Source organism: Triticum aestivum, chromosome 7D (assembly GCF_018294505.1).
Source record: "Triticum aestivum cultivar Chinese Spring chromosome 7D, IWGSC CS RefSeq v2.1, whole genome shotgun sequence".
In the NCBI taxonomy this organism is placed as follows: Eukaryota; Viridiplantae; Streptophyta; class Magnoliopsida; order Poales; family Poaceae; genus Triticum; species Triticum aestivum.
This window is the reverse complement of record NC_057814.1, coordinates 196152159-196165121: the sequence shown is the minus strand read 5'-3', so window position 1 is coordinate 196165121 and position 12963 is coordinate 196152159. Positions and strand designations below refer to the sequence as shown.

General features: G+C 48.7%; 1 protein-coding gene across 1 annotated transcript; it reads right to left on the bottom strand.

Annotated features, from left to right (window-relative positions):
• Positions 1-11525: 11525 nt before the first annotated feature.
• On the bottom strand, positions 11526-12602 carry LOC123168809 (26.2 kDa heat shock protein, mitochondrial). The gene is made up of 2 exons (XM_044586676.1): positions 12293-12602; positions 11526-12173 (listed from the first exon to the last, which is right to left on the bottom strand). Exons 1-2 carry the CDS (start codon positions 12498-12500, stop codon positions 11752-11754), a joined length of 630 nt encoding a protein of 209 aa, XP_044442611.1. The 5' UTR covers positions 12501-12602; the 3' UTR covers positions 11526-11751.
• Between the last annotated feature and the right edge of the window lie 361 nt (positions 12603-12963).

Genomic DNA, 12963 nt, shown 5'->3' with positions numbered 1-12963 from the left:
GATAGCGGTAAATCAGTAAGAGACATCATAGATTGCATCATCTATATCTAATAAAGTGCGGTTATGACGTTCGGACACACCATTACGCTGTGGTGTTCCAGGTGGCATGATTTGCGAAACTATTCCGCATTGTTCCAAATGAAGACCAAACTCGTAACTCAAATATTCACCTCCACGATCAGATCGTAGAAACTTTATTTTCTTGTTACGATGATTTTCCACTTCACTCTGAAATTCTTTGAACTTTTCAAATGTTTCAGACTTATGTTTCATCAAGTAGATATACCCATATCTGCTCAAATCATCTGTGAAGGCCAAAAAATAACGATACCCGCTGCGAGCATCGACACTCATCGGACCGCATACATCAGTATGTATTATTTCCAACAAGTCTATTGCTCGCTTCATTGTTTCGGAGAATGGAGTCTTAGTCATCTTGCCCATGAGGCATGGTTCGCAAGGATCAAGTGATTCCAAAAGTCCATCAACATGGAGTTTCTTCATGCGCTTTACACCAATATGACATAAACGGCAGTGCCACAAATAAGTTGCACTATCATTATTAAACTTATATCTTTTGGCTTCAATACTATGAATATGTGTATCACTACTATCGAGATTCAGTAAAAATAGACCACTCATCAAGGGTGCATGGCCATAAAAGATATTACTCATGTAAATAGAACAACCATTATTCTCTGATTTAAATGAATAACCGTCTCGCATCAAACAAGATCCATATATAATGTTCATGCTTAACGCTGGCACCAAATAACAATTATTCAGGTCTAAAACTAATCCCGAAGGTAGATGTAGAGGTAGCGTGCCGACGGCAACCACATCGACTTTGGAACCATTTCCCACGCACATCGTCACCTCGTCCTTAGCCAATCTTCGCTTAATCCGTAGCCCCTGTTTCGAGTTGCAAATATGAGCAACAGAACCAGTATCAAATACCCAGGCGCTACTACGAGCATTAGTAAGGAACACATCAATAACATGTATATCAAATATACCATTCACTTTGCCATCCTTCTTATCCGCCAAATACTTGGGGCAGTTCCGCTTCCAGTGACCAGTCCCTTTGCAGTAGAAGCACTCAGTCTCAGGCTTAGGTCCAGACTTGGGCTTCTTCACTTGAGCAGCAACTTGCTTGCCATTCTTCTTGAAGTTCCCCTTCTTCCCTTTGCCCTTCTTCTTGAAACTAGTGGTCTTGTTGACCATCAACACTTGATGCTCCTTCTTGATTTCTACCTCTGCAGCCTTTAGCATCGCGAAGAGCTTGGGAATTGTCTTATCCATCCCTTGCATATTATAGTTCATCACGAAGCTTTTGTAGCTTGGTGGCAGTGATTGAAGAACTCTGTCAATGACACTATCAACCGGAAGATTAACTCCCAGCTGAGTCAAGTGATTGTGGTACCCAGACATTCTGAGTATATGCTAACTGACAAAACTATTCTCCTCCATTTTGCAGCTATAGAACTTATTGGAGACTTCATATCTCTCAATCCGGGCATTTGCTTGAAATATTAACTTCAACTCCTAGAACATCTCATATGCTCATGACGTTCAAAACGTCGTTGAAGTCCCGATTCTAAGCCGTAAAGCATGGCACACTGAACTATCGAGTAGTCATCAGCTTTGCTCTGCCAGACATTCATAACATCTGGAGTTGCTCATGCAGCGGGTTTGGCACCTAGCGGTGCTTTCAGGACGTAATTCTTCTGTGCAGCAATGAGGATAATCCTCAAGTTACGGACCCAGTCCGTGTAGTTGCTACCATCATCTTTCAACTTAGCTTTATCTAGGAACACATTAAAATTCAATGGAACAGTAGCACGGGCCATTTATCTACAAAACCAGTGACATGCAAAATACTATCAGGTACTAAGTTCATGATAAATTAAAGTTCAATAAATCATATTACTTAAGAACTCCCACTTAGATAGACATCCCTCAAATCATCTAAGTGATCACATGATCCACATCAACTAAACCATGTCCGATCATCACGTGAGATGGAGTAGTTTTCAATGGTGAACATCACTATGTTGATCATATCTACTATATGCTTCAAGCTCGACCTTTTGGTCTCAGTGTTCCGAGGCCATATCTGCATATGATAGGCTCGTCAAGTTTAACCCGAGTATTCTGTGTGTGTAAAACTGGCTTGCACCCGTTGTATGTGAGTGTAGAGCTTATCACAGCCGATCATCACGTGGTGTCTCGGCATGACGAACTGTCGCAACGGTGCATACTTAGGGAGAACACTTGTACCTTGAAATTTAGTGAGAGATCATCTTATAATGCTACCGCCATACTAAGCAAAATAAGATGCATAAAGGATAAACATCACATGCAATCAATATAAGTGATATGATATGGCCATCATCGTCTTGTCCTTTGATCTCCATCTCCAAAGCACCGTCATGATCACCATCGGAACCGGCTTGACACCTTGATCTCCATCGAAGCATCGTTGTCGTCTCGCCAACTATTGCTTCTACGACTATCGCTACCGCTTAGTGATGAAGTAAAGCAATTACATGGCGATTGCATTTCATACAATAAAGCTCCTGCCAGTTGTCGATAACTGTTACAAAACATGATCATCTCATACAACAATTTATATATCATCACATCTTGACCAGATCACATCACAGCAAGCCCTGCAAAAACAAGTTAGACGTCCTCTAGTTAGTTGTTGCAAGTTTTACGTGGCTGCTACGGGCTTCTAGCAAGAACCGTTCTTTCCTACGCATCAGAACCACAACGATTTTTCCTCAAGTGTGCTGTTTTAATCTTCAACAAGGACCGGGCATAGTCACACTCGATTCAACTAAAGTTGGAGAAACACACACCCACTAGCCACCTGTGTGCGAAGCACGGCGGTAGAACCAGTCTCATGAACGCGGTCATGTAATGTCGGTCTGGGCCGCTTCATCCAACAATACCGCTGAATCAAAGTATGACATGCTGGTAAGCAGTATGACTATTATCGCCCACAACTCTTTGTGTTCTACTCGTGCATATAACATCTACGCATGGACCTGGCTCAGATGCCACTGTTGGGGAACGTAGTATTTCAAAAAAAAATCCTGCTATCACGCAAGATCTATCTAGGAGAAGCATATCAACAAGCAGGTAGAGTGTGTCCACGTACCCTCGTAGACCGAAAGCGGAAGCATAAAGTAATGCGGTTGATGTAGTCGAACGTCTTCGCCATCAAACCGATCAAGTACCGAACGCACGACACCTTCGCGATCTGCACACGTTCAGCTCGGTGACGTCCCTTGAACTCTAAATTCAGCTGAGGCCAAGGGAGAGTTTCGTCAGCACGACGGCTTGGTGACGGTGATGATGAAGTTACCAACGCAGCGCTTCGCCTAAGCACTACGACAATATGACCGAGGTGGAAAACTGTGGAGGGGGGCACCGCACACGGCTAAAGATCAACTTGTGTGTCTATGGGGTGCCCCCCTCCCTCGTATATAAAGGAGGGGAGGAGGGGGCCGGCTGGCCACAAGGGGCGCGCCCAAGGGGGGGAATCCTACTCCTAGTAGGAGTAGGCTCCCCCCTTTCCTAGTCCAACAAGGAGAAGAAGGAAGGAGAGGGAGAGGGAGAGGGAAAGAGGGGTCGCGCCCCCCTCCCCTTGTCCTATTCGGACTCCCCTTGGGGGGCGGGGCGCCACCTCTTGGCTGCGGCCCTCTCTCTCCCCTAAGGCCCATATCTTTCCGGGGGGTCCCGGTAACCCTTCGGCACTCCGGTTTTATCCGAAACTATCCGGAACACTTCCGGTGTCCGAATAACATGGTCCAACATATCAATCTTTATGTCTCGACCATTTTGAGACTCCTCGTCATGTCTGTGATCACATCCGGGACTCCAAACAACCTTCGGTACATCAAAACACATAACTCATAATACAAATCGTCATCGAACGTTAAGTGTGCGGACCCTATGGGTTCGAGAACTATGTAGACACCGAGACACATCTCCGGTCAATAACCAATAGCAGAACCTAGATGCTCATATTGGCTCCTACATATTCTACGAAGATCTTTATCGATCAAACCTCATAACAACATACGTTGTTCCCTTTGTCATCGGTACGTTACTTGCCCGAGATTCGATCGTCGTTATCATCATACCTAGTTCAATCTCGTTGCCGGCAAGTCTCTTTACTCGTTTCATAATGCATCATCCCGCAACTAACTCATTAGTCACATTGCTTGCAAGGCTTATAGTGATGTGCATTACCGAGAGGGCCCAGAGATACCTCTCCGACTATTGGGGTGTCAAATCCTAATCTCGATCTATGCCAACTCAACAAACACCATCGGAGACACCTGTAGAGCATCTTTATAATCACCCAGTTACGTTTTGACGTTTGATAGCACACTAAGTGTTCCTCCGGTATTCGGGAGTTGCATAATCTCATAGTCATAGGAACATGTATAAGTCATGAAGAAAGCAATAACAATAAACTAAAGGATCATAGTGCTAAGCTAACGGATGGGTCTTGTCCATCACATCATTCTCTAATGATATGATCCCGTTCATCAAATGACAACACATGTCTATGGCTAGGAAACTTAACCATCTTTGATTAACGAGCTAGTCTAGTAGAGGCATACTAGGGACACTCTGTTTGTCTATGTATTCACACATGTACTAAGTTTCCGATTAATACAATTCTAGCATGAAAAATGAACATTCATCATGATATAAGGAAATATAAATAACAACTTTATTATTGCCTCTAGGGCATATTTCCTTCAGCCCGCTGCACGGGCTCAATCACATTGGAGGTCGTCTTCGGTTCGCCGGAAAACTTTCGAAGTGAAGACTTGATCTTCGACATCGTCCCTTTCCGCAGTGGCTACCACGCACTGCTCAGACGAACCGCGTTCGCTCGCTTCAATGCGATCCTGCACTACGCCTATCTAAAGCTCAAGATGCCCGGTCCACGTGGCATTATTACAATCAACGGAAACATGGAAAGCTCCCTCCATACTGAGGAGCATACCGCGACCATCACGGCCGAAGTACAAAGCGGCTTTGTCAAGCCGCACACCTCATAGGCTATTAAGCCGCCGGACTCTATTACACAAGACCGGCCAATTCCGCATGCTGACAGCTCGGCAATTCCAGAGCTGGATTAGCAGTTTCGCCTCCGTCGATCGCCATGTACATCCGCAAAATCCGTACCGCGCGTGCATAACTATGCACTCAAAATACCTTGGGCATCAGCGGAGGCACAATACGGGCAGGCCTATAGTACAGTTCGACCCTATACGACCTTCCCCTATTCTTTAATTATTTCTTCTCTTTTACCACAGGTGAATCAAAACCTATTCATCCTACGGACTCTCTTCGAGCCCGGGTTCGTACAAATAGTTGAAGACCATTCCTCTCAAGGAATCTTTCTTTCTCAGGCGGAAGCGGCGCAGACGTGCGGCAGGAAGGTCCAAAGGATTTGGTAGACCAAAATTCAAGAACCTGTATAGAGCTTTCCCTTAGACCCCCGGCATGTAAAATGGCCTTGGTGATTATGATACCCTCTATAAGATTACGTGTTGATGTATCAATCAGATTCGAGTGAACACAATTTTTTATTCGCTATCGCCTTTATTCATAGGCTGTGTTCCATCTTTTCAGTTGTCTCACACACACACCTCGGCACAAATTGCCAGGGGCTCTATATGGCAACATAGGTGTTGCCAAACATAAGTCCGAACAGCTTTTGAGCACAATTCGGCGTCCCGAGCTTGGCACTATATGCACCGGCTCCAAATCATGCCTTTGGTCAATGGTTGGGTTGCCCAGCTCCTGTTTGCTACCTTACGTTCTGTATGATCGACTAGGGTAGTAAAGGGAGAACTACTGCGATTGTGTTTCTGGTTCGTCCGGTTAAACACCTCAGTAGAGAAAGCCGAAAACTGACTGTCATGATGCGGCGAGAGCTGGTCAGCCACTCGGCGACTTATTAAAATCTTTTAGCATTTTTTCCGTATTACACGAAGGACTGCTTTCCGGTCACCCATGTAACGCATCCGCATTCGGATAGCCGCATACATACCAGGGGCTATCTCGTAGACCCATCATCAAACTCCTATGGCTAAGTGAGAGTGATAAAGCCTCATAGTCTGATTGCCTGGTTCACCGCACTAACACCTCCTTCACGGACCAAGACGTTGGATCAAGTGTGACCATGTGCTATTCTGAACACCCCCGTAGTATCTCCGTGGGGGCTGAAGCCGACGACTAGAAAACTCTCAGGAATACAAAAATGGCTGCACAGGAGGATAGAACTTTCAGATAAAGACACAAATATATCGCAAAGCCTTAATACATAATCAAAACGTCCAGGCAGTTCAGGTACATTCATTCAAACATAATGTCCTTTGAGCACTGACCCTCTATCAAGCGGGCGCCCTCTAGGACGTCGTCTAAGTAGCGCTCCGGCGTATGGTGGTCCTTGCCTCCAGGCGAGCCCTTAACTGCAACATCGACGACCTTCATCTTCGCCCAGTACGTCATGACGTGGGCGAAGGCCATCTGCGCACCTTCTATGCACACTGACCGCTTGACCGCGTCAATTCGCGGCACTGCATCGACAAGTCGCCGCACCAAGCCAAAATAGCTGCTCAGAAGGGGTTTGGTTGGCCACAGCCGAACTATAACGTCCTTCATGGCCGCTCCGGATATGTTATGCAGCTCGGCCCATTGCGCCATTTGGTCGTTCAGCAGCGCTGGGAGCTCCTGTGCCGTGAACTATGTCCAGAATAGCTTCTCCGTCGCATATCCCTCCTGAGTCTGAATGAATTGCGCGGCATCGGCGGCACCCTTCGGAAGATCCGCGAAAGCGTCTGGAGAACTCCACAGTCGATTAAGCAAGGCATATAACTGATCGCCAAACTTAGTTTGTAAAAGAAAGGGCTTACCAGCCGCTATCTGTCCGGCCTGCCGGATCTCCTCGCGAGCCGCTCTCGATTCGGACCGAGCGTCTTTGGCCTCCTGAAGGGCCTTGTCGAGTTCGGTTGCCTTGGCTTTATTCTCCTTCTCGAGGGACTCGCACTTGCGGGCGGCGTCCTTGAGTTCTTGCTCTACGACGGATATCCGCTCCTCGCATTGGCGCCGGGTGGCTTGTTCGGCCTTCAACTCCGCAGTCGCTTTATCAGCGGCCGCATTGCTCACCCTAGTCTGTTCCTTGGCCCGGGTAAGTTCACCCCTGAGGGTCTCAACCCCGGCAGCGCCATCTGTAGTTACGCAAAATAAAAGCGTCTGAATTTCAGCCTAGTGTTCGCACATTCATATAGGCATAAAAGGGATGTTCGAAGCATACCTTGCACTTCGTCGAGCCGCTTGTTAATTAGGACAATGTCCTCATCGGCCAGCTTCAGTTCCTGCTTTAGTTCGGAAACCTCCGCGGCCTGGGCGGTTGCCGCTAACAGTGAAGCCTGTTTTTCCAATTAAATAAGATGTTACTTCCCTCAGATATCTATAGATCCTCTGTTCGCCCTTCTTCATGGGCCACCAGAGTCTCAGGGGCTACTATCTATATACAGGCGTATTTGTTCATATGGAAGGCGGCTAAAGACATTACATCGCATACCTCGAAGCCTGTTAGTAGGCTCGTGAAGGCTTCATTCTGCCCACTTTTTGCGGACTGAATCTTCTCAAACACCATACGCATCAAGGTACGGTGCTCCTCCAAGACGGACGCACTCTGCAGTACGTCCATCAGGGTGTTCGGCGCCTCAGGGTTCATGGAGGTCGCCGCAGTATTGGGCCCTCCCCCTCCCTTGAAGGGGGCCGCTCACCCGACTCCGGATCCGTCTCCAAAGCGGTATTCTGCTGGGGGCCGAACAGTCCAAGGCCCCCATCATTGGTCTTCACGGGGGCCGCACCTCCTATGCCCTCAACAACCGAGGCATTCCCCTCCGGTGCCATGTAGATGGTCCCCTGTACCTCTCGGCGATCCGGAGAAGCCCTCCGGGATGACACCTCAATGTCGTCCGCCCTTGGGGGCGAGGAAGCTTGTGGTGGTGTCTCACTCTCCATCATCTCCGGCGGTAGATCACCCGATGACGATGATACTTGAGGGAGATCGCGGGCCGGACTAAAACACATAATTTGACATTATTCTCTCAATTCGCAAAGGATTGAAAATGTGTGAAGCATCCTTAGGTACTTACGATGCGACAATAGGATTGGTCCGGGGGCGGTGCTTGGGGATTGCTTCGGCGTCCGAAACCGAGTCGTCCGAAAAGGATATCCTTCCCCTCTTGGACGCTCCCTCCTCCGGATCTGCAGAGGCCGCCCTCTATTTCCCTTTGAGGGAAGGGCTCTCTTCTTCCTCCTCCCCCTCCTCCTCGTCTTCATCTTCCTCGTGGGAGGAAGGAGCCTTGGTCCCTCCGGACGTAGCGCCCAAAGTACCTTTGTGGTGGAGGCCATCACCGGCCTCCTTGACCTTCTTCTTGACCAGCATCCTCAATAACAGAGGTTCGGCTGAGTCTTTGGGGAGTGGAGCCGGACATCTGATCTGCTTCGCTTTCTTTATCCAACCCTGATTAAGAGGCGGAATTTTCAGTACCCCTCCCTAAAGATTGACGAACTAGGTAATGTTCGGAAATTTAAGACTTACTGGGGAGGCTGGATTGTTGCAGTCGAGGCCGGTGTCGTCAGACGTCCATGGCCACGTCTTCTGATTCTTGGAGAGCAGCTTCCAAATCCCTTTGTGCGTCGTGCCAAAGAATCGCTGCAGGACGTCGTTGGCAGGGGAGAGCTCGGCGGATAAGCATCACCTGGACCACGTCGGCAAGGGTGATATCCTTTTCTATCATACTCTTGATGTGTTTTTGCAGCATCAATACCTCGTCAGAGGATCCCCAGTCTAGACCTTTGTTGGTCCAAGATGCAAGCCGCAGCGGGGGACCGTATCTGAAAGCCGGAGCGGCCGCCCACTTGTTGCCGCAGGGTTCGGTGATGTAGAACCACTCCTGCTGCCATACCTTTACTGTGTCCACAAATTTCCCTTTGGGCCAGGTAACATGGCGGAGCTTGCTCACCATAGTGCCGCCGCACTCGGCGTGTTGACCGTCGACCACCTTTGGCTTCATATTGAAGACCTTGAGCCACAGGCCGAAGTGTGGGGGAACGCGGAGGAATGCCTCACACACGACGATGAACGCAGAGATGTGAAGGAAGGAATTCGGGGCCAGATCGTGGAAATCCAGCCCATAGTAAAACATGAGACCTCGGACGAAGGGATGGAGGGCAAACCCGAGTCCTCGGAGAAAGTGGGGGATAAATACCACCCTTTCGCCGGACTTTGGGGTAGGGATGACCTACCCTGGGGTAGGAAGCCTGTGTGTAATCTCCGCCGTCAAGTACCTCGCTTCTCGTAGATCCTTGATGTCCTTCTCTGTTACGGAAGAGGCCATCCACTTGCCCTGGGAACCGGATCCAACCATGGCTGGAGAAGTGGGGGTGAAGGGAAAGATTGGGATTGGGGCGCTGGAGCTCGAGGATGTAGAAGCAGGAAGGGAGGAAGGTGCGGGGAAGAGGGATAGATCCTTATCCTTTTATAAAGGCAGTGAATGTCAAGCGCCTCCTCCCCGGCCTTAAAATTCGCCTATTCCCAAGGGGTCGTGCGAACGACACGGTTGGATTTCCCAAGCCCATATTGATGAGAATATCGCAATAAGGGGATACGATCTCTATTTTGACAAGACGTGTCAATAGAGGTCGTGCCTCGAGGCGCGGAGCCGGAGGCCACAAAACGGTTCGAAATAATAATAAAGTCAGAACATAACGTCTCGCCGAGAAAGCTGTCAGTGGATGTGACTTATTTTGTCTACTTTGGAATATTCGGAGAAGAAACCCACCTTACAATGCCGAAGACAATTTGCGCGCCGGACATATCGTCATTGAAGCCTGGTTCAGGGGCTACTGAGGGAGTCCTGGATTAGGGGGTCCCCGGACGTCCGGGCTATGTGATGTGGGCCAGACTCGTGGGCCATGAAGATACAAGATGAAAGGCGTTCCCCCGTGTCCGGATGGGACTCCCCTTGACGTGGAAGGCAAGCTTGGCGTTCGGATGTGAAGATTTCTTTCTCTGTAAACTGACTCTGTATAACCCTAGCCCCTCCGGTGTCTATATAAACCAGAGGGTTTAGTCCGTAGAGGCAATCATAACCATACAGGCTAGACATCTAGGGTTTAGCCATTACGATCTCGAGGTAGATCAACTCTTGTAACCCCTATACTCATCAAAGTCAATCAATCAGGAAGTAGGGTATTACCTCCATCAAGAGGGCCCGAACCTGGGTAAAACATCGTGTCCCCTGCCTCCTGTTACCTTCAATCCTTAGACGCACAGTTCGGGTCCCCTACCTGAGATCTGCTGGTTTTGACACCGACAATGGGCCGGACGAAGAGTCATCAGGTTATGTGGTTGTCGACACTCGTTTGGACTATAGGGTCAAGCATAGACTCCGAGACAAGTGGGCAAGGTGGAGGTAGAAAGGGGGGCCATGGTACAGGAGGACGAAAGTGGATCAAGTGGAAGATGAGTGACAATTTATTCGCCTTTTTTTCCTTTTAGGTGGATCCCACTTGTGATATGTTTATAAGGCCCCATGCACCGTTTACCAAGGGCTTAGAATGTAACTCAGGCACACAACCAAAGTGCAGTGATTTAATAGAAGAGAGGCAAAACTAAGAACCACCGAAAACATTTTTGGGGTAAAACTGAAAACCAATTAATGGAACAGAAGTTTTCTTTGTATGCATTGCGTAGTTGCCTGCATACCGCAGTTCTGGTCAATTTGTCAGCAATAAAATAACAAAGCATAAAACAAAAAATAAAGTAAAATCACAAAGCATCAGATAAACAAGCAAATGCCCATCTCATATGGCTGTTCGCACTTCGCACGATAAGGCTACAACTACAAACTGAAACGGTTACTGTTCTTACAAGAAGTAAACACAGAGGACAAACACAAAACATTCGGGGAACCACCAAATCAGTTAATCACATTAAACTTGAGAAAATTAACGAAGCAGGACATAAACAAACAAACGTCCATCTCATGTGACAACTACAAACAGGACCATTTACAGTTCTTACAAGAAGTAAAACTCAAGGAAAAGCACACAAAATTCACGGAAAAGCAAGCAAAAATCATCAATCAGTAACTGCCCGTTCACCAACTCCATGACGTCAAACTCAGGGAGATAAATCAATTTTTCAGAGAGTAGGCATGAATGCCCAGCTTTTTACAGAAAGCTTAAAGCAAAGCAGATCGAGAACGAGAAAAGATAGACAGGCGAGACTAGCTTAAGGTAATCAAAGCAGCTCATCAGGCCAAATTTGAGACAATCAACAAAGTTCATGACCAATTTCACCTCTAAATTAGTCCAGCACACGACACTTAAGGAGATCAACAAGCTTGCATGACCAAATTCACCAACAAATCAGTTCATCATATGCCAAATCAAGGAAATCAACAGAATTTCATGACCAATTTCACCACCAAAGTAAGTTCATCATTCTCATGCCAAACTAGAGGAAATTAACAGAGTTCGCGACCAACTTCACCACCAGACCACTACCAACTCGATCCAAGACGATCAACGAAGCAAAACAAGGAAGAAAGACACCAAACATGACCAGATCAACAAGGCGTCTCTCACACTCTCGCGCTGGCCATCCTGCATGAGCACTACCACTACCACTACCTACTCGACCTTGACGTGGAACACGTCCTTGCGCTCGTCCTCCTTCACCTTGAGCAGGGTCACCCAGAGCACGCCATTCTTCATCTCGGCCTTGATCTTGTCCAACTTGTACGCGTCAGCGGGCATCTCGATGCGGCGGTTGTACCTCGGCACCGCGGAGTCGTCGTCGCCGTCCCAGGTCTGCTTCTCGCCCTCGCCCTTGATCACCAGGATGTTCTTGTCGGCGCGCACCGTCACGTGCTCCTTGGTCAGCCCGGGCATCGGCACCTTGAGGTACACCGCGTCGTCGTCCTCCTTGGCCACCCAGCGACCGAGCCGCGACGCCCCGGCAGTGGTGGAGAGGCCGGTCTGAGTTGCGACGTCCTCCATCAGAGACAGCAGACGGGCCATGCCGGTCGGCGCGCCGAGCGGGTCGAGCACGTCTGCAGAATCAACATCAAGGACGGAAAAAGCTCATCAGAACGCTGATTTGACTCACGGTGTTGAGACTGGAGACGAACGCAAAGAAACGGCGCGCCACAGATGGGGAACGGAAGCATACCCTGCGAGAGGAAGCTGGGGATGACGAGGTCGCGGCCGCTGTAGTCGTTGTCGTCGTCGTCGTAGCGGTTGACCTCCTTGACCTGGGTGTTGTACGGGCGGCGGGCGGCGTAGACGTCGGGGGAGTGGGGCGCGCAGAAGGCCACGGGAGCACCGGACTTGAGGAGGGCGGCCGGCGCGGCACCCTTGCAAGCGACGGCGGGAGCCATGGTCTCTCTCTTCTTTCTCTTTCTCTCTCCTTTCCCTCTCTCTCTTCTGCTGTGATGATTTTGGATTCTTGTGGTGAGCGAGGCGGGGCGAGAAATGGAGGGGGTTTTGTAAACCGGGAGCGGGGAGCTTTCTTGGGGGAGGGGATGGGGAAACGGGTTTAGAAGGTTCTGCACAGATCGGGTGGGCTCTCGAGCCTTCCAGCGAGATCTGGATGCTACAGCTTTACGATTCGTGCTGCTTGAGATATACGATTAGGGCGACATGGATGGTGCTAACTTTTGATCTGCTAAAGCTACGGCGGACACAACTGATTTGCTTTTCAAAGTTGGACTACTTTTGCGAAGAAAGAATTCCTGCCGTTTGGTGGACTTGATGTCGTCGGTCATATAGGCGGTGTTTGGTTCAGGGACTTTTTAGTCCCGGAGACTAGAAAAAGTCCTTAAAAAGTCCCTGAAACCAAAC

What these genes read in the sequence shown, in the direction of transcription:
- LOC123168809 (XM_044586676.1), bottom strand. Translation starts at nt 12,500, where the DNA reads ATGGCTCCCGCCGTCGCTTGCAAGGGTGCCGCGCCGGCCGCCCTCCTC. An exon ending in CCCCAGCTTCCTCTCGCAGG is followed by an intron (nt 12,174 to 12,292) that starts GTATGCTTCCGT and finishes TTGATTCTGCAG; the next exon opens with ACGTGCTCGACCCGCTCGGC.